At 38.9% G+C, this 20,054-nt stretch overlaps 1 protein-coding gene across 5 annotated transcripts in view; it reads left to right on the top strand.

Moving 5' to 3' along the window:
• Positions 1-18,139, top strand: part of NDFIP1 (Nedd4 family interacting protein 1) — a 46,703-nt gene extending 28,564 nt beyond the window's left edge. For 2 of the 5 annotated variants that reach the window (XM_036311972.1, XM_036311967.1), the window contains exons 4-8: positions 2,164-2,251; positions 3,120-3,244; positions 6,609-6,675; positions 8,554-8,659; positions 17,084-18,139. In XM_036311972.1, coding sequence (XP_036167865.1) covers positions 2,164-2,251; positions 3,120-3,244; positions 6,609-6,675; positions 8,554-8,657 — 384 coding nt within the window. In that variant the 3' untranslated portion in view covers positions 8,658-8,659; positions 17,084-18,139. Of the gene's footprint in view, positions 1-2,163; positions 2,252-3,119; positions 3,245-6,608; positions 6,676-6,934; positions 7,243-7,299; positions 7,331-8,553; positions 8,660-17,083 lie in introns of those variants that run through there. The other 3 variants (XM_036311971.1, XM_036311968.1, XM_036311970.1) reach the window with 3 other exon arrangements.
• Positions 18,140-20,054: the final 1,915 nt, after the last annotated feature.

Raw genomic sequence — 20,054 nt, 5'->3', positions numbered from 1 at the left:
TTAAGGAAGGCATTCCAGAAGGAAAAGCCCAGGAAGCAGGTGTAAATTCAGCCAGGTACAGGGCAGGTTCTGTGGATTTAGTCATTGGTTTTGCTTGAGAACAGATTTGTAGGTGGTAAAGGGCATCCCAAAATTCACGCAAGAAGTAATTTTGATAGGAAACACAGGTTTATAATTAAAAATTGTAAAGTTTTTATTGATTCATAAAGTATTCAGTATAGGGTTATGTATGGAATAGCATATCGGGTAAATGGCCTCCACGGCTTTGCTGGCACATACGCACTCTTTTGTTATTGCCTGAGCAGCCGCATTTTCGAAAAAGAATGGTCCGATGATGCCTCCAGCCCAAAATCCGCACCAAACAGTGACATGTTGTGGATGCATTTGTTTCTCAACAATCACTCGTGGATTTTCTGAACCCCAAATGCGACAATTTTGTCGATTAACCAAGCCATCAAGATGAAAATGAGCCTCATTGAAATTCAGCCACATTTATGCAAAACAGTCATGGAAAATTTCAACAAAAGAGTGCGTATGTGCCAGCAAAGCTGTGGAGGCCATTTACCTGATATGCTCTCCCATATAAAACCCTATACTGTATACTTTATGAATCAATAAAAACTTTACAATTTTTAATTATAAACCTGTGTTTTCTATCAAAATTACTTCTTGCGTGAATTTTGGGACACCCTTTAGAATCTCCTGAATGCTAGGCTGAGGCATTTAGACTTATGTGCAGGCCACACAGAATCCTTTGTAGTTTTTGAGCAGGGGTGTGATAAGACCCGTATGGTGTTTTAGAAACATTATCCTGGCAACAGTCGGTAGGGTTACGTCCTGATAAACCCATTGAAGGTTGAAAATATTTTTAAGTTGAAAATACATGTAATACACTTAAACTACGAACATCCTAGTTTAGCCTAGCCAGTTTCTATTACTGCATATCACTTTCACACCACCGTATGGTTGAAAAATTGAAAGTCAGACCATCATAAGTTGGTTTCACTTCCATGTATTTTTGTAGCATATATGTCTTTGACTAATTATGCAAAAAAATAATTTCTAATTTGGCAAAGCCTTATTTATCCTGCTAATATGAAGTCAGAATACTGGGTATTTAGTATTTTAAAAAATAAAATAAAAATCACATTCTTATAAAAATTTTAAACAAGAGAGGAAACATGTTAAGTTAGAAATGGAAGCTACCACTGATCTTCCCTTTTTTTAGTTCCAGCTCCCCAAGGGAAGCATGTTAACAGCTTGTTGTGGATATCCAAATTCCTTTTCTGTGTAGGAACAGTTTTGATTGCCCCTCAAGTTTTTTTGTTTGTTTAATTTGAGGAACCCATACTGGGCTGTGTACAAGTCTATCACTTTTACTGTTAAGCATATATTCACTTATTTTTCAATGTCTCAACACATCTACATCAGTTAAAAAGGTAGGCTACAGTATATTGGTGTCAATATTGATCAAGATTTTGTTCCTTCTTGACCTGCAATATTATGTTTTCATGTTAGGATGGAAGAGATCCGATCTGCCAATAAAATTGGAAGTGAGGTTGTTTCAGACCTAGATTCCCACATAAACAAGTGATTATGGAGATGAGCAGTGGGTAGCCCTATAGACTCTACATGTATGATGATGCCATCCTTTTTTCCCCTGTGTCAGACTCATAAAACACCTGAGCTACTCAATTGTGTCTCCTTAATAGGCCCTGGATTACTGACATTCTAGAATTTAAGCCAGATGTATAAGTAAATTTTCTCTTTTTAAAAGATATATATATATATATATATGGGACTTTGTGTTTATAATTTTTGAAGTATATTGTTAAAGAACTTGGGTTATAAAATGAAAAAAAAATCACTTAGAAAACTGGAGATGGAAGAGAAAGATTTGTTCTTTTCTCTAATTATATCCTACTCTTAGGTCTCTTTTTAAAATTTAGTTTTATTGCAGTAACATCAGTTTATAGCATTATATAAGTTTCAGGTGCAAAATGACATGTAAAAACCATACTGATCCTTAATGCTCATAGTTTTGAATTGAGCCAAAGCAGTAAGTTTTCTCCTTGGTACTACTTTTGTCCCTCTCTCTTTTTCTAGATGTCTTTCCTTTGCCTAGAAATGTGAATTTACCTTATTCTTTTTCTTTTCATGTAGGATGAGGATTTTGTGGGTCGGGATGATTTTGATGATGCTGACCAGCTGAGGATAGGAAACGATGGGATTTTTATGTTAACTTTTTTCAGTAAGTACATACACATAGCAGAGCCACTTCCAACAGACTGGATGGAGTACTTTGGATTATGGGTGAATCTGACTGAATTAAAATAACTAGTGGAACTAATACTATTTATTTGGTGCCTTTTACTGAAATGTCAGAGCTTAGTACACTTTTATCTTAATATCCTTTCTCTTTGTCTTATACTTTTATGAATTTCTATGGAAAATATTAAAATAATTAAATAATTAAATTGGTTACGGGGCTGCTGCATTTATGCACTAGCCAAGCTTATCTTTCCGGTCTGCAGGGCTCCGTGGCCTTGCTCTTACTTATACCTGACCTGTAAGTGCCTTTGTCTGATGAATTTTGTTTTTTGTGAGCTTTTATTTTCTAACAGATCAAAGTCAGCATGATTTTTGTCTCCTTAATGTTTTGCATTTATCTTTCCATGTGCCTCACTTAAAGTGAGCGACCTTATTTCTTTTATTTGTTATATTAAAAATATATGAAGGAAATGCAATGCTTTTAGAGGTGACGTTATGTAAACTACCAAAATTTATAGAAGCAGGAGGATGAATGACTTGAATCAAATTATTTGGGTGCACTAATTTAATGTCTAAGGCATTTCTTTTATTTACTGAAGTTTAACACATAGAGCAGAGTCATAAGCGTACAGTTACGGCATTTTTAAAAGTGAACAGCAGTAGCTATAATAGTGTATCATCTGATCTTCAGAGAGGATGTTTTCTTGGTTGCTTTGGGGGAGCGGGTAAGGGTTGTGGCTCTCTTTTATCCTTGGGAAAGCCACTTAAGCAGAAGCAAGTCAGAGGGCACACTCTTGCTCCAGGGTAATAGGACATGTCTGATACCTTTTTTCTCTCTGCTTTTACAGTGGCATTCCTCTTTAACTGGATTGGGTTTTTCCTGTCTTTTTGCCTGACCACTTCAGCTGCAGGAAGGTATGGGGCCATTTCAGGATTTGGTCTCTCTCTAATTAAGTGGATCTTGATTGTCAGGGTAAGTTGTACACCAGAGATGATAGACTCTGTAGAGAAACAAAAAAAATAGAGTAATTTTGAATATTTTATTGTCTTCATTTGCTTTATTTGCATTATGTCAACATTTAAAATGATTTTTGGTTTGTCTTTGTTCTGGTATCATGAAGTTGAACCTAAATCAGTTGCAATTGGTTCATGCATACAAGTTTTGTAGCCAAATCTAGTGAATATTAGTGGTCCAGGGGCATCTATCCTACAGGTTTTTCACTACCTACTCTCTCTCTCTCTCTCTTTTTATTTTATTTTTTATTTATCTTTAACTGTTTAACAAGTGCTGCTCCATTAGGGGGTCTTATCTATAAAGTAAATTAGAGATATCTTCAGTGATTTGGAAGTTAGAATCACATGAAGTAATTTAAAGTTATAAAAGATCTAGTCTCTTCAAGTGTCTTCTGATTTCAAGTAAGTTTATTGCTATTGACAACTTTATAAATAAAACAAATTATTCATCATAATCTGGCATTAATAACTAATTAATGGGTGTTGACTGACCACTGTGGTTTTTCAAACTTATTTATTCTAAAGAAGTTGTTAACATTTTTTAGGATTCCAAGTTCCTTTCTTTTTTGTTAATCCTCACCTGAGGATATTTTTCCATTGATCTTTTAGAGAGAGTGGAAGAGAGAAACACATCAGTTGATTGCCTCTTGCATGCACCCCGACTAGGCCTGGGCCAGGGAGGAGCCTGCAGCCAAGATACATGACCTTCACTGGAATCGAACCCAGGACCCTTTGGTCCACAGGCCAACACTTTATCCACAGAGCCCAACCCGCTAGAGCCCAAGTTCCTTTGAGAATCTGATAAAAGTTACAGGCTTTTTCCCTAGACAGCTAATATGTAGTCATCTAAAGCATGGATTTGAGGTTAAGAAACCAAGCCCTAAAGAGGTTTTTCATTCTTTCTCTAACTCTTCATTGTTATTTTATTAAGAAATAAAATACTATACTTTAATACTCAGGTTTTAACATAAACAAACTGTTAAATTTTTGAACATCAAAGCCTCCAATAGAAAACAGATAAAATTAGTTACCAGGTTTTTGGGGTTTTTTTTTTTTTTACTAAATTTAAAACTGAATTTAATGAATCAATTTGTATCAGTTAGGATGGCTTTGTATGCAGGTAACAAAAACTTAGTTCAAAATGGCTTGGAAAACAGTGGGAAAAATTATTATCTAGGAAAACAAGTTCTGACATGGAGATTAGTTAAATCAGTGTTTTATTGACGTCATCAGGGACAACTGTTCACCATGTTGGAATGGCTGCTCCTCCCCGAAGGTTAAGGCATTGTCACAGAAACCCACAGTGCTCAACAGAAAAAAGGGAACTATTGGTCCTTTTCTTTTTCCCTTTAAGAGCAGGGAAACCTCAGCAGGCTTCAATTCCCATTGTCCAGAATAACATCCTGTGAAAGGAATGGGGTTATCATTATGTACATGAGAAAGTTTTCAAGGTCAAGGCATGGCTGGAAGAGTAGGAATAAAATCAGGACTCATTAGAAAGGAAGCCAAATAGTTGGTTTTGGCACTGAGTAAACAAAGTAAAAGTGAGAACCTGGCTGGAGAACCTGACTAGAGAACCTGGCTAGGCTGCTGATCAACTGAATGCTGTCTTCCGTGTCATTTCTTCTTCACTGACTCCGTCCACACCTTTGGGAACCCCTGGACCTGCTGGGGTTGGACCCCAACAATATCTCTTCTACACACTTTACCAAATTAATTTGATTAACAAACTCCTTTTTAGAAATGCAGTCGCTTAGGTAGTTTTCTTAAGAAAACTTTAGACTGCCTGGCTGGTGTGGCTCAGTGGTTGAGCATGGACCTGTCAACCAGGAGGTCACGGATTCCCCCGTCAGGGCACCTGTCCTGGTTGCAGCTCTATTCCCAGTAGGGGGCATGCAGGAAGCAGCCAATCAATGATTCTCTCATCATTGATGTTTTTATTTCTCTCTCCCTCTCTGAAATCAATAAAAATACATTAAAAAAAAACAAACAAAAAACAAAGTAAAAGTATTAGTAAAATGTGTTTCTAGAAGGACCAATATTATGTGAGTAAAAGATTGAGAAAACTAAACAGACTTGAGCACTTTCAAAACAAGGAATCTATAAAGCTGAAAGCTATCATATTTCAAGACTACTTTTCCATGAAAATAAAGATATTTATGTCGTAAGCACTTCAAACCAGTAATATTTAAAATACTTTTATTTATTTATTATTTTTTAAAAAATATCTTTTTATTGGTTTCAGAGAGGAAGGAAGAGGGAGAGAGAGAGAGAGAGAAATATCAATGATGAGAGAGAATCATTGATTGGCTGCCTCCCGCACACCCCCTACTGAGGATTGAGCCCGAAGCCCGGGCATGTGAATTTAACCTGGACCCTTTAGTCCGCAGGCCGATGCTCTATCCACTGAGCCAAACCGGCTAGGGCAGTGGTTGGCAAACTGCGGCTCGCGAGCCACATGCGGCTCTTTGGCCCCTTGAGTGTGGCTCTTCCACAAAATACCACGTGTGGGCACGCACGTACAGTGCGATTGAAACTTTGTGGCCCATGCGCAGAAGTCGGTTTTTGGCCTGGGCGAGTCTATTTTGAAGAAGTGGCGTTAGAAGAAGTGGGGGGTGTCGGTAGGTCCAGCTACCGGAGACGCGGCGCGCAATTCATGGACGAATTGAGTGAGCCAGTCAGCAGTCTCATTGTGGAGTGGTTAGTGCTAGTCGCCTCGGCAAATTGAGCGCGGGTGACAAAAGTACCTACTCGAAGCATAAAGTTACCTGTATTTTTCCAACCAGCTGCAAATCCTACAGGTATTTTTGTCATCAATTTAATAATTGTAATTATTTTGTGTTGGTGGCTTTATTATTATAAAATGAAACATTTTTTTAGGTGCCCTGTATGTTGAGATGGTTTGGACATACAGAGAGGATGAACGAAAGGAGATAGACAAAACAAGTATACAAGACGAGTATGGATGGGAGAGTTGGAAGGGGTCGACCTCAGCGAACGTACCTCAATCAGATTGAGGACGTTTTTAGCAAAGGCCAGCCTAGGAGTACCCTAATTAAGTTAATAACAATGTACCTACCTATATAGTTTAAGTTTAAAAAATTTGGCTCTCAAAAGAAATTTCAATTGTTGTACTGTTGATATTTGGCTCTGTTGACTAATGAGTTTGCTGAACACTGGGCTAGGGCACTTTTATTTATTTTTAAGAGCTAAAGGACAGCATTCATATACAAAATAAAGTCTTATGTTTTGTGTGCCTGTAAGTTAAAATGTGAAATTGTATCGCTAAACTGCTATGAAATGTTTTTGTTTTGTTTTTTCAGTTTTCCACTTATTTCCCTGGATACTTTGATGGTCAGTATTGGCTCTGGTGGGTGTTCCTGGTTTTAGGTAAGTGCTTTTAACATAGACAAAGGAGAGAAAAGATTATGTTAAATTTTAGAAGTGAGATTACTTTTAGTAAACCCTCATCATATTATACAGCGATAGATTAATCAACAATAAGTATAATTTTAAAAATATTTCTCCCTCAAAAATTAGGCTTTCACCATCAGAATAACATGAATGTTAATAAAATGTCTGTTAGTAGTTGTAGGTTTTCCCTAACTCATTCATATTCACCCCTAACTCATTCATGTTCCCTTCTCAGGTTCCCCATGTGACCAGTGGGACACTGATAAGACTTTATAGTCTGGATTTTTTTCCCCTTGTGAATTATTGCCGTAAAGTCATAGACTTAACCCCAAATTGCTTTTAAGCATATTGTAACCAGTTAAACTACTCATGAGTATGTGTATTGGATGTGTCAGTAGAAAACAGAAAATATATAGCCCTGTTAGATATAATTTCTGGAAGAAGCACTATTGGGTTTCCAGAATTCTTTAGTTTGTTATTAAAATAAGAATTTCTTGTGTTGGGCAGAGGTTTTTATTTAAAAAAATAACAGATATTTCAGATTGGCCTTAATGTTTTACTTTTTACTCTAAATATTTATTTTAAAATCTTTTTTTCTAAGATATTTTAAAGCAAAGAAATGAACATTGAGGTGAATATTGTTGGCTTCTTCATTCTTTGTAAAGAAAATATTTTTGATAATAACAGATCACTACCATTTCTATAATATAATAGCAGGGCCATTATATCTATATATCTATTAAAGATGGTATAATTGCCTTGTTCTGCTTCTGTGACATCACTCTCTCCTGTTTCCTGGTTTGAGCCTTTTTGCTGCTTCCTTAATTAAGACCCCTGATGGCAGTGCTACTAATGGGTCTGGCTAGCACCGTGTAGTAGCACTGTGCCCAATGGGTACTTAATACATTCAGGACTTACCTTCTTTGTCTCATGCATTGCTGACCCTAAATTATATTTAGAAAATACAAGTCATCCGTCATGCCGTTACTCACCTTCCAATAGCATCATCTACTTTACCAATAGTCATTATAATTCCAAGGAAAGAAAAATATGATCCCCTCCCCCATGATTATTGAGAAGCTTAATAATAAAAACGACCTGCCAGAGAGTCACTTTGGAGGAATAGTTCTGAAGAGGAGGGCTGGGAGTGTCTGAGCTCCCATTAGAGGGCACACCGACTTCCAGCTCACTCTTCCAAGAGGTACAGACTCCGTGAATGTGTAGATTCTGGTGCAGCCATACAAATCAGCCTTACTCTTTTACCTGCCTGGTAAGTAAATGGCAGAGTGCCCTATTTGTATGTATTTTTTAAGAATGAAGAAATAGGATTTAGAGTTGAAAATAAGAGACTTACTGTAATAGGTAAGGGGATCCTGACATCTAGTGGTCAACATTATGTACTGTTGACAAAAAAAATCCCTTGACAAGAGAAAGGATGAAATTTGTTTTCACTTGAGAAAAAGTTTATACCCCCCGCCCCCCCCCCCACCCCCCCTGTTTTGAGTTAATTATCTTGGAATGCTTTTTTGGAACTCAGAAGGTAGATTTTGATGTTTCTCATAGGCTTTCAAAGGTAGATGTTTAGCCCCATCTTTTTTTTTTTTATTTCCCTTTTAGACAGTTAGATTCTGAATGTGCAAAAGGCTTTTATTTGGTTTTTGAGATTATGTTTTTTTAATGAGAAATGGAAAATTTGGTGTGGAAATCATTTGGAAGCTTTGGAGGAAGTTGCTCGTGTCTTGATAGCTTTTAGTAGAAAAACGATGAATTAGTGCTATCAAGGGGGACATTTCCGGGGAGGAGACTTAATGTGGAAATTATAAATTTATTCCTGATTTTTCTTTTTTAAATTAGGCTTTCTCCTGTTTCTCAGAGGATTTATCAATTATGCAAAGGTTCGGAAGATGCCAGAAACTTTCTCAAATCTCCCCAGGACCAGAGTTCTCTTTATTTATTAAAGGTATTAAAGAAAAATCAAACTTTGCTCTAATCCCAGTGTAATGATGTGATGCATTGCAGGTTTCTATTCCGGTTCAGAGTAGAGCGTACCTCCTGTGGTAGGGGATATGGAGAAGGTAATGAAACCACAGTCCTTGCCTTTTAGCAGCTTCTGGTTTTGTGAGGGGTGTTTCTACAAAAAGCTGTGGGAAAAGGTAAGTTAGAAAACTGCCATAGGAGGAAACGTTATCTCATGTTCTGACAGTGCAGAAAAGGCTGGGGTCTTAGTAGTCATCAAGGAGCTAGGATATTTGGCTGGGCCTAGGGATTTACTAGTAGATCTTTGACTCTTGAATCCCGAAGTCACTGCTTACTGTAGTACCAGTTCTAGAAGACAGTACTGGGAACGGGCCTTTCAGCTCTAATTATGTAGGACCCTAAACCCTTGAGCTGGGAGAGTTCCTTAGGAACTCCTTTTGCCTGGACTTCTAACAAGCCCACCAAGGCTTCCATTCCTTAAAAATTAGTCAGGGATGCTTTCTTGGTGCCTTGTTTCAGGGTTACACCCTGATTTTACCATTCTGGTGGTAGGGTGGGTTCAAACGAAAGGAAGGGGAGAAAAGGTCTTTTCTCCTGCCTAGAATAGGAGGACTAAGCCCTGTAGAGGCTCTCAGATTTAAAAGAGAAGAGTAGGTAATTACACCAGCAAGGCCTCTCCGGTACCAACATCTAATAGGCCTTCTCGGACTTCACTCTTTGTTCCTTAACACTGGTGAGGATGGTGAATCAGCTCTGGCCTGGCCCCTAGGTATCTTGAGCAACACCTAGGGGCCAGGACAGTTAAAGCCTCAGGCAAGGCTTGTAAAAGAGTGTAGCAATTGAGATAAGTTTTAAATGATAGGTAGCATTTATTTTAGTGCAAATTAGCTAGGTGGGGAAGAATTTCGGAATCACTGAGGCAGAGTGGAGTGCCAAAATACAGGATGAGAAGTATGAAGCTTGCCCAAGGGACCACAGTTTGATTGTAGCATAAAAGAGCATTGGGGGGTCAAGACTGGAAAGCTGGGTTGAACAAATAGCTGTTCTGAATACTAATATCTTGAATACTAAGGCCATTTGCAGTGGGGCCAATAGAATACATAGAGCATTACTTTAAACTTAGTGACATGTTGGCTCAATTCAAGGCTAACCCCATCTGAACATCAGTCAGTTTGTTTAGTATTTGCTGTTGGGTTATCATAGTTTATTTAGCTAATCATATGCTAAGGGTGGAGTTCTCAATGTTGAAGATTTGTGTAGGTCTCAGAATGTATCTATCCTATCTAATAATAGAGAAATAGGGTAATTAACCGTACCTCCGACATGCTTCCCATTGGCTAATCAGGGCAATATGCAAATTAACTGCCAACCAAGATGGCGGCCGGCAGCCACGCAGCTGAAGCGAACAGGAGGCTTGGTTGCCCCGGCGATGGAGGAAGCCGAGGTTCCCTGCCTGCCGCTGCCGGGCTCTGAGCTGCACTCTAAGCAACAATGTTGCAATTATAGAAGCTAAACAAACCCCAGTTACCTGCTTTCAGCAGCAGAGGCCTCAAAGTTGGAGCCAGCTCTCAGCTCCAATGACAGCTATAGAAGGTAAATAAATCCCAGAATAAAAAAAAAGGAAAAAAGGAGAGCTTGGGAGCTTCAGTCGCCCACCAGCCTGAATACGGCCCTCAGCCCCTCACCCAGACTGGCCAGGCACCCCAGGGGTACCCCCACCCTGAAGGGGGTGCGACCAGCTGCCAACAGCCATCAGCCCCTCATCCAGGCTGGCCAGGCACCCAAGTGGGACCCCTACCCTGATCTTGGACACCCTTCAGGGCAAACCAGCCGGCCCCCACCTGTTCACCAGGCCTCTGTCCTATATAGTAAAAGGGTAATATGCAAACTGACCTTAACAGCAGAAGGACTGGGAATGACTGGTCACTATGACACACATGGACCACCAGGGGGAAGACGCTCAATGCAGGAGCTGCCCTCTGGTGGTCAGGGCGCGCTCACATGGGGAGCTCTGCTCAGCCACAAGCTAGGCTGATGGCTGCCAGTACAGCGGTGGTGGTGGGAGCCTCTCCTGCCTCCTCAGCAGCGCTAAGGATGTCCGACTGCAGTTTAGGCCTGCTCCCCACTGGCAAGTGGACATCCCCCGAGGGCTGCAGGGCTGCCAGAAGGATGTCTGATTACCATCTTAGGCCCAATCCCCCCGGGGAGCAGGCCTAAGCCAGCAAGTGGTCATCCCCCGAGGGGTCCCAGACTGCAAGAGGGCACAGGCCAGGCTGAGGGACTCCCCCCCCGAGTGCACAAATTTTTGTGCACCGGGCCTCTAGTATATATATAAAAGCCTAATATGCTAAGTGTTAGACCATTGGTCAACTGCTTGACCATTCTATGATGCGCACTGACCACCAGGCGGCAGACGCCCCGACTGGTAGATTAGCTTGCTGCTGGGGTCCAGCCCATTGGGATTGGGTGAGACGGGCTGGACACACCCTGGAGCCAACCTCCCGCTCTCCCTCCCCAGCGTCTAAAATATTTCTTCTAATTAATTTCTTTTGAATGTGCATGAATTCGTGCACCAGGCCTCTAGTGTTTCTAGAAAAGTATTTAATTTGCCAGTTGGTGGGATAGCATTGAAAGTTTTAAGCAACAAAATATGATGAGAACTTGAGTGTACTAAAATTTGTTTTAAGCATGCACAGTAAAAACTAACACCAACTTTTCCATATATCAGATAGTGTATTAGATACTTTACATGTGTAATTTTATGCAAGTAACAGAAGGCTTTAGGGCTATATAAACTCAGATACATGCAGGTGGAGTGTATTCATAGCATTTCTTATAAAAATTCAAGCATACAAAGAACTTAGTCTTGTGTTGGTTAAAGTTGTTTTCTTCAAGGGACTGCACTTTTATTTGAACTAAAATTATAGTCATTAAGAATACCAGTGTGGCCCTAGCCGGTTTGGCTCAGTGGACAATAGAGTGTCGGCCTGCGGACCAAAGGGTTCCGGGATCCGGTCAAGGACACGTACCTTGGTTGCAGGCTCCTCAGGCCCTGGCCCTGGTTGGAAGCAACCAATCAGTGTGTTTCTCTCATATCGATACTTCTCTCTGTCTTTCCCTCTCTCTTCCACTCTCCCTAAAAAAAATAAATAAATAAAATTAAAAATCAATGGTAAAATATCCTTGGGTGGGGATTAACAACAACAAAAAACAAATAACAGTGTGTTTATGATTTTTTTTAAAAGAAAGGTTATGCTTATTGTGTGTTTAAATTCAGGCGTGCCCCGAGTTTGAATTAGGTTACAAAGTCTGAGCACACATGGACATTGACACCACTGGCCTAGGCCTTGATGCCAAGATGGGTCTTTTTTGTGTCTAGGACATCTTAACTCTAAGAGGCTTATCAGATGTTCTGTGTAGTTTTATGTAATTACCATTGCCATCTTTTTTTCTTTTTTCTCTCTGTCTTACTATATTTTATAGTCACTTCCAAGCCTTAGATTTAACTCTTACCTACCACAGAAGTTAATCCTTTGCGGGTGCCATAGCTCACCTTCTTACAAAGGGCACTAAAATCACCTGCAGATTTGGATTTTCCCTAAACCAAAGTGTACTGAGGGGACAGATTTTCTTTAAATAATATTTCCTCTAAGTCTAGTCGAAAGGTAGCTTTGAATTTTTAAAAAATATATTTTATTGATTTTTTACAGAGAGGAAGGGAGAGGGATAGAGAGTTAGAAACATCGATGAGAGAGAAACATCGATCAGCTGCCTCTTACACACCCTCTATTGGGGATGTGCCCACAACCAAGGTACATACCCTTGACCGGAATCGAACCTGGGATCCTTGAGTCCGCAGGCTGGCGCTCTATCCACTGAGCCAAACTGGTTAGGGCAATAGCTTTGAATTTTTAAATGGATTGAGATCACAGCCCTCTCTATTCTCTCATTCTTCTGTTAGAAATTTCAGTCTTTTTTTTTTTTTAATGTATTTTATTGATTTTTTACAGAGAGGAAGGGAGAGGGATAGAGAGTTAGAAACGTCAATGAGAGAGAAACATCGATCAGCTGCCTCCTGCACACCCCCTACTGGGGATGTGCCTGCATCCAAGGTACATGCCCTTGACTGGAATCAAACCTGGGACCCTTGAGTCCGCAGGCCGACGCTCTATCCACTGAGCCAAACCGGTCAGGGCAGAAATTTCCATCTTTATTAGGAAACTGCACACCTTCTTCATCTTGCTTCTAATACCTAACAAATGACCAGGTGGAGAGAAAGACTTTATTTAAAGTTCCGTAAATTTGTTGATTTCTTTTTCTTTTCCTTTTTTTGTTAATCCTCACCAGAGGATATTTTTTCCATTAATTTTTAGAGAGAGTGGAAGGGAGGGGGAGAGACAGAGAAACATGGATGTGAAAGAGACACATTGATTGGTTGCCTCCTGTACTTGCCCCAACCAGGGCCAGGGAACAAACCTGAAACCTAGATACATAACCTTTGACCAGAATTCAACCTACAACCCTTTGGTGTGCTGGCCGACACTCCAAACATTGGGTACACCGACCAGGGCTGATTGTTTTTTTAAAATCCTCACCCGAAGACATGCTAAGAGAGGGAGGGAGGGAGTAGAGAGGAGGGAGAGAAGTTAACAGCAATATGAGAGATAAACATGTATCAGCTGCCTTTGGTACATAGTACATGCCCTGACTGGGAATTGAGCTGGCAATCTTTCAGTGCACAGGACTACACTCAACCAATTGAGTCACTTTGGCCAGGCTGATTTTGTTTTGTTGTGATTTTCTGAAATCTCTGAAATGTTTCATGGGTGTATCCTAAGTGTAAAATGAAGCATCTTTAGGGTTATGATTTGAACGAGGTAGTTCTTGGTAATAATGCTGTTGGAGCTGTGAGGTTGGTTATAGGCCTGCTTGTCTGAATTTGGGAGTCAGAAGTCTTAGATTGGAGTTTTAGGAGTTCTCAGAAACTCTGAGGTTTGTGAGCTTCCCTCATTGGAGTGCAGGGTAGGGTTTCTTTGCTCTTCTGTCTGACTGGACTATTCTAGTTGATGCTAAATTATTCCTGACATGCCTAGAGGATTCAGAGCTCTAAATTAAGGGTTTGGGGACTTAGAGCAGCAATCGGAATTCTAATGACTTCCTTACTAATTTTCAGTATCCCCAGAGTGGTAAGCTATAATATCCCATGAGACTGACTTCTTTTGACAATTGATAGGGAGAACTGTCCATCTAGATCCAAATGTAGAATATTTCCTTTTTCTAGTTTAGAGGAAATTCAGTTTTAATTAAGTTTAAATATGTGCTAGAAAACCATTATGTGAAAAGTAAATATGGTCTTTCCTTTCATTGAGACTTCTTTTTCTTACTTTCTTTAATGGAGATGTCACTAATTAAAAGCTAGCTAGAGGCTTACTTTTTGCCAGAAAGACACAGGTAGGGAATTTTTAAAATAACTTTGCTAGAACAAAATAATAACTTAATTCAATGCTGTACTAAGATCTAGCATTTTGCTGGAAAACGTATAGGAATAGTGACTTTTCTATTCAGGCTATCAAAAAGTTAGTACACACATACACACACACAACCCCCATACCCGCCCACCCCCTCCCCCCCACACACACCCACACCCACACCTTGAAATGACCCCAGGGGCATCTTTTTAATGAGCCCAAGTAGATGTTACAAAAGCGGAGCACCAAAGCTTATGTGTTACTAGCATAGTTACTCTGGTTCCCTGTTACTCTCAGGTTCCCTTTTGAAGCCCATTTAAGGTTAAAAAAGGAAATCTGGTTTCCTACCCACAGCCGGAAAAGCCAGCAGGAACTGCTGGAGGTGGCACATGGGCATCAAGGAGAAGTGACTGTGAGGAAGCAGGAAAGACAAAATGTTCCTTCTGTGTTGTAAAAAAAAGAAACAGATACCTTGTAGAAACATCTTTCTCTGAAATGCTGAAATATGTGAGGTGTTCATGCTTTCTCTTACAGTATTACATTTCTATGCACTGGCACTCCCCTGGGGCTGCCAGGTCATTGAGGGTAATTAATAGCTGCAAGGTGGTAGCACAGTTAACTGTTATCTAAATGCCATTCCAAAAGCACTTGTGCATATGAAGCATAATAGATTTCTGTTATTTTAACAACATCTGAAATAAGAAGAAAGAGAACTTGTAAGCTCTGGCATTAATGAGATAATAGGGCCCTTTGTAGTTAGATAGTGATTGCTAAGACTGGTGAGCTATACCTACTAGTCTTAAGATAGTTTAACCTTTTCCATATGATGATTTAACTTCTTCCAAATGCTTTCATTTCTCTTTTTCTATAGTATCCCTCCCCCCACTTAATATCTCTCTTAGAGAAAATTCACCTCAAGCTAAAGTTTGATTTATTGGACTGTGTTACAAAGTAGCAAGACAGTAAAAAGGTTTCTAGTGTGATTTTTTCCTTTAAAAAAATCAGTGTCCAAGAAGAAATGGTTGTCTTCCTCTTGCAATTAAACGATTCCTAGACTGTTGGATTCCTTTTGCTTTTGAAGCATGATATACAGTTTAGTAATGATGTCCGAGGCCCTAAAACCTGTCTGACCTCCAGTTCATGTTCCATGTTCCACCATTATTGTAACAATTGTGAGTCAAGTTGATCTGAATAGGCCTCTGGTCTTAGAGGGCAGTGAGTGCCTCTTTAAGTAGTCTTTTTCATGTGGTGTTTGTGTGGTGTTAAGATCACCCATAGAAACCCATGTAGGTCCTCTTAGTGGATTTTAAATGTTTTTTGGGTGGCTCTGGCTTTGAGGGATCTATTAAAGCTAATTAACTGCTGTGGAAGCAGTGAGAAAAGTGGCTAGGTAGTCATCTGGACTGTATTATATGTTCTTTCAAACTCTAGTGTTTTGACCTAATAATTGTTACATTAGTTTTTATCTATTTATGGAAACTGATAAAACTGAAGTTACTTAGGTTTGTATTGAGTCTGGGCTCATTGCAAAAACCCCCATTTGACATCAGTCTACCAATTTTCTTTTTGCTTCTGCTTGGCTTTTAGAGTTTCTTAAATTCTTGCATCTTTGAGCCTGCACATTTTAAGGTTTTTCAATCTAAAGAAAAGTTGCACTTGTGCCAGTATCATTGGTTTACTTTAAATCAAAACACCGACTGAATTTGGAGTTTGGTGAAATATTAAGTTTATAAAGAATATGTTGATTTCCTCCAGTGTTGTAGCTTCTTTGCATTTTGTCAGCCTTTTAAACATGTACACAGCAGTCTAATCAGAAAAGATATGAAAAGGCTGCTTGTGGCTTTTACAGTAATTTGGAAAGATGGAAAAGTAAGCTAAAGGCCTGCCTGTATATGAGGTCATCCAATTCTCTCTCGGTGCAGAGTAGCATAAAGTACTTTCTCAATAAATATTTGTTAAGTAGTTAATGTATCTCTTTCATGTTTCTTTTAGCATTAACATAGGGAGTTACTTGTACTTTTCCCCATTATTTCCATGTGAACCAAAACAATTTATTAGGCCAATACAGAAATGCCTAAAGTATTGGATGAAAACTGCATTTAACAAAATTTATGGACATTATTTATTTTAGTCATGTTTATTCCATTTTATTTGTATTTGTTTTTTAAAATCCTTACTGAGGATATGTTTATTGATTTGAGAGAGAGAGGATGGGAGAGAGAGAGAAAAACATCTATCTGTTGACTCCCGTATACACCCCAACCGGAGATTTAACTCACAACCTTTTGGTGTACGGAACAACTACCAACTGAGCCACCTGGCCAGGGTTGTACATTAAAAAGTAGTTTGGGGCTACAGATATCTTTCTTTTTTTCTTTTTTCAGAGACACATGCCCAAAATAACATTGCCTGTTTTTCTAATTTATTTTTAAAAGTACCTGTGATACCTCTGAGCGTACAAGCCGTTTTTTAACTTTGCCGCGCGCTGAGACAGCATGACACGATTGGCACCCTTACTAGAGATCTTCCTGGTGTGAGACCTGGCAGCATTGGCAGGGTAAACAGTAGCTGCAGATGTATTAGGAAAATGTCTCTTTTCTTCAAGTTTCAGTCATTGCTGTTGAGGTTAAGTGTGAGATGAAGTAATTGCTACGTGCATTTCATTCTTTTCTTAGGAGGTTTGGAGAGTGAGACCCCTGACTTCATGGGTTTTAAAGAAAGCATTCAAGTTCTTTCTAGTTAGAGTCCTTGATAACTTTAAGAACTGGAAATTTAATGTTTATTGAATGCTTTGATGTCAGTGTATAGTAATCTTAAAGCTGTGTTAAAATGTATTTCTTGTGTCTCTAAACATCCTGCCTTCTTTTGTGACCACATCCTTCTCTCAGCCAAAATAACACACTAACTGAGTTTCAATATTCAATATCCTTCTCTGGCAGATGTTTTCTGGCAAAGGCCTTCCTGCGTTTATGAATTCTCTCTCAAGAAGCAAGAGAACACCTGCAGGAAGTGAATCAAGATGCAGAACACAGAGGAATAATCACCTACTTCAACAAAATAAAGTACTGTTGAAAAAGATCATGTCTCTCTATTTGTTCCTAGGTGTTAAATTTTAGTAGTTAATGCAGAATTCTGTAATCATGGAATCATTAGTGGTTAATGTTTGAAAAAGCTCTCGCAATCAAGTCTGTGATGTATTAATAATGCCTTATCTATGGTTTGTAGTCATTTTAAACAGCATGAGCCTTGTCCCTGTAGTCACTAGGGGGCAATCTTGCTTTACTCATCCTCCATCTCAAAATGACTTTGGCATAAAGTATTTTAGTGTAAGATAATGTGTAATGCTGGCTATCTTAAAGGGGTTTTCTCAAAAGTTAAAACTTTGTTATGACTGCATTCATTTCTGCACATAATTCATATTTACTGTGAAAATTAATCTAGAAATTGATGCAATTGTATTGTGAACACCTGAAAGCAAAACCATAGTGCAAATACATTTGAGATTTGGTCAAGAATATGTTTTTAATTGGAAAATAATAAGCATTAATTTTTTTATAGTTTGTATTCTAAATTTTGCAGTACCTGTTGTTCTTTGTTGTGTGCCTAAGGGATTGTAAATGTGTTGTCACTGTATAGAATAGAAAGGACAGGGACAAATACAGCTTAATTACTAAAATGCAATTCTGGACACTTTCTGTATGATTAGAGTCTCCCTATCCCTTCTTTGTCTTTTTCTCTTATCTCCTGATGATGATTAGGCCAAGGGCTAGGAGTAGGGAGGGGATTAGTTACTAGGAGCAAAGAATTTGCTTGGAACTTTTGAGATGATCCCTAACATACTGTATGTACTACTTGCTTTTACAATGTGTTAGCAGAAGCTGATGTGTTATAAGTGTAGAATGATGTGCTTTCTGCCAAGTGGTTATTCACCTTGGTTTGCTATATTAAAACTGTAAATACAACAGAACATTAATAAATGTCTCTTGTGTAGCAAATTTGTTGTAGATTAGTGTTTAATTTTTTGGTTTGCATTTGTTGATTGCTAAGGCAATTTTTCTAAACTTCATTCATATAGATTTCATACAGAATAATTCAATAAATATAAACAAATTTGTCTTGGGCCAATTTTTTTCTTTTTCAGTACAGGAAGTTCCCTTCTTTCAGATCATACTCAAATCATTCCTAAAAATGTATGTGAAAATTGGTTCTGCAAAAGTTAGTGGACTCAAATAGGAAGGAGTTGTAGAGATTATAAATCACCCTGCCATTCCCAATTATGTTTCATTTTTTAGACATAATCTTAGATCATTTATTCTCAATATTTCTGCATGTTCCCTGCATTTGCCTTTTTTCTCAGTTGAACACAGCCTACTGGTTTAAGTGCTATGACCTATGAGCACCCAGTTGAGGCAAAAGAGTTCTCGTTCCTCTTGATTTCTATTCTTATCTCAGTTGTGTTAAATGTAGAGATAATGGTTCTTACAATGTCAACCATTTGATTTTTTTCCTTCTTCCACTTACTCAAATAAAACATAAAGGACAAAAATGCAGCAAAATGGTCAAATAACGACAAAATAGCACTGGCATGATAGCTGTGCCTGTTCGTTCTCTGCCGCAGGTGAGCACTGGGGTCAGCATGGGATGTCTGTTCAGGGTGTCAGTGATTAATGCACAGACGTACAGGTGGTTTGAAAGCCAAACAGGGAAATTGAGAGCCTCCTGGATTGATTGACAAGGCAATGATCTTCCTAATTTACTGATTATTGTAAGTAATAGGATAGTATGTTCTTGTTCAAAAGTTCTGTTTTGCTGTAGGTAAGTAGGGGCTTCATGAAAGTCGAACGATTTTTTTATTTTGAATTAGATTGTATCAACAGTAGTTTGGAAGAGTATGTAGCTTCTAATGTTCTAAGTTGCAGAATGCTGTATGTCTAACAATCTGAATAAATGTGGACATATGCAACAGAGAGAACTACTTAATTACCTTACAGGACAAAATAGAAGGGCCCTAACTCATGTTACTCAGACATTGTGGACTTGCTTTGTTTCATCTTTAGGTCCCTGTGCCTTATTCGGTTCTGTATATTCAGAGAATCGAAATATTTGCATTCCTATTTCTACATATTTGGTTTGTAAGACTTAGGCAAATGTAAATCTACAGTTTGATATGCTTTAAAAATATTTAGGAGGATGATTTTTTTTCCCTTTGAATGTTCTAAAAATTAAAGTCCAGATGCATCAAGTTGGTACCCTATGTCACTTACAGTCCTCATTATTCAGGGTGGAAATGTTTATACTGCACACTTTTCATTTTTTCTTCCTCATTCTTTTCTGTCTCCCTTTGGTATGCTTATTATTAGGAATAACCCTTTCAGCCCGGTTGAGCTTTGACCTATGAACTGGGAGGTCACGGTTCGATTCCCAGTTGGGGCACAAGCCCAGATTGCGGGCTGCACACCCCCTATGCAGGAGGCAGTCAATTAATGAGTCTCTCTCATTGTTGATGTTTCTGTCTCCCATTCCCGTCCTCACTGAAATCACTAAAATATATTATAAAAGAAAAAAAGTAACCGTTTCAGCCTGGCTGGCGTGGCTCAGTGGTTGAGTGTTGACCTATGAACCAGGAGGTCATGGTTCGAATCCTGGCCAGGGCACAAGCCTCGGCTGGATCCCTAGTGTGGGCGTGCAGGAGGCAGCCAGTCAATGATTCTTTCTCAATGTTTCTATCTCTCCCTTCCTCTCTGAAAGCAATAAAAAAATATATTTTTAAATAATTTTTTCAGAAAAAATGCACCTTTAAAATAAATTGTTTGAAAGGAGATATTGAGGAACCACTGGTATGAAATAAACTAGCTTTGACCCTGGGCTAAGGGACAATGATGGCTCACCAATGACCACAGAGGACGCTTA

This window comes from Myotis myotis, unplaced genomic scaffold (assembly GCF_014108235.1).
Source record: "Myotis myotis isolate mMyoMyo1 unplaced genomic scaffold, mMyoMyo1.p scaffold_m19_p_6, whole genome shotgun sequence".
Taxonomy (NCBI): Eukaryota; Metazoa; Chordata; class Mammalia; order Chiroptera; family Vespertilionidae; genus Myotis; species Myotis myotis.
Note: the sequence above shows the minus strand (reverse complement) of the source record. Positions and strands in the feature narration are given on the sequence as shown.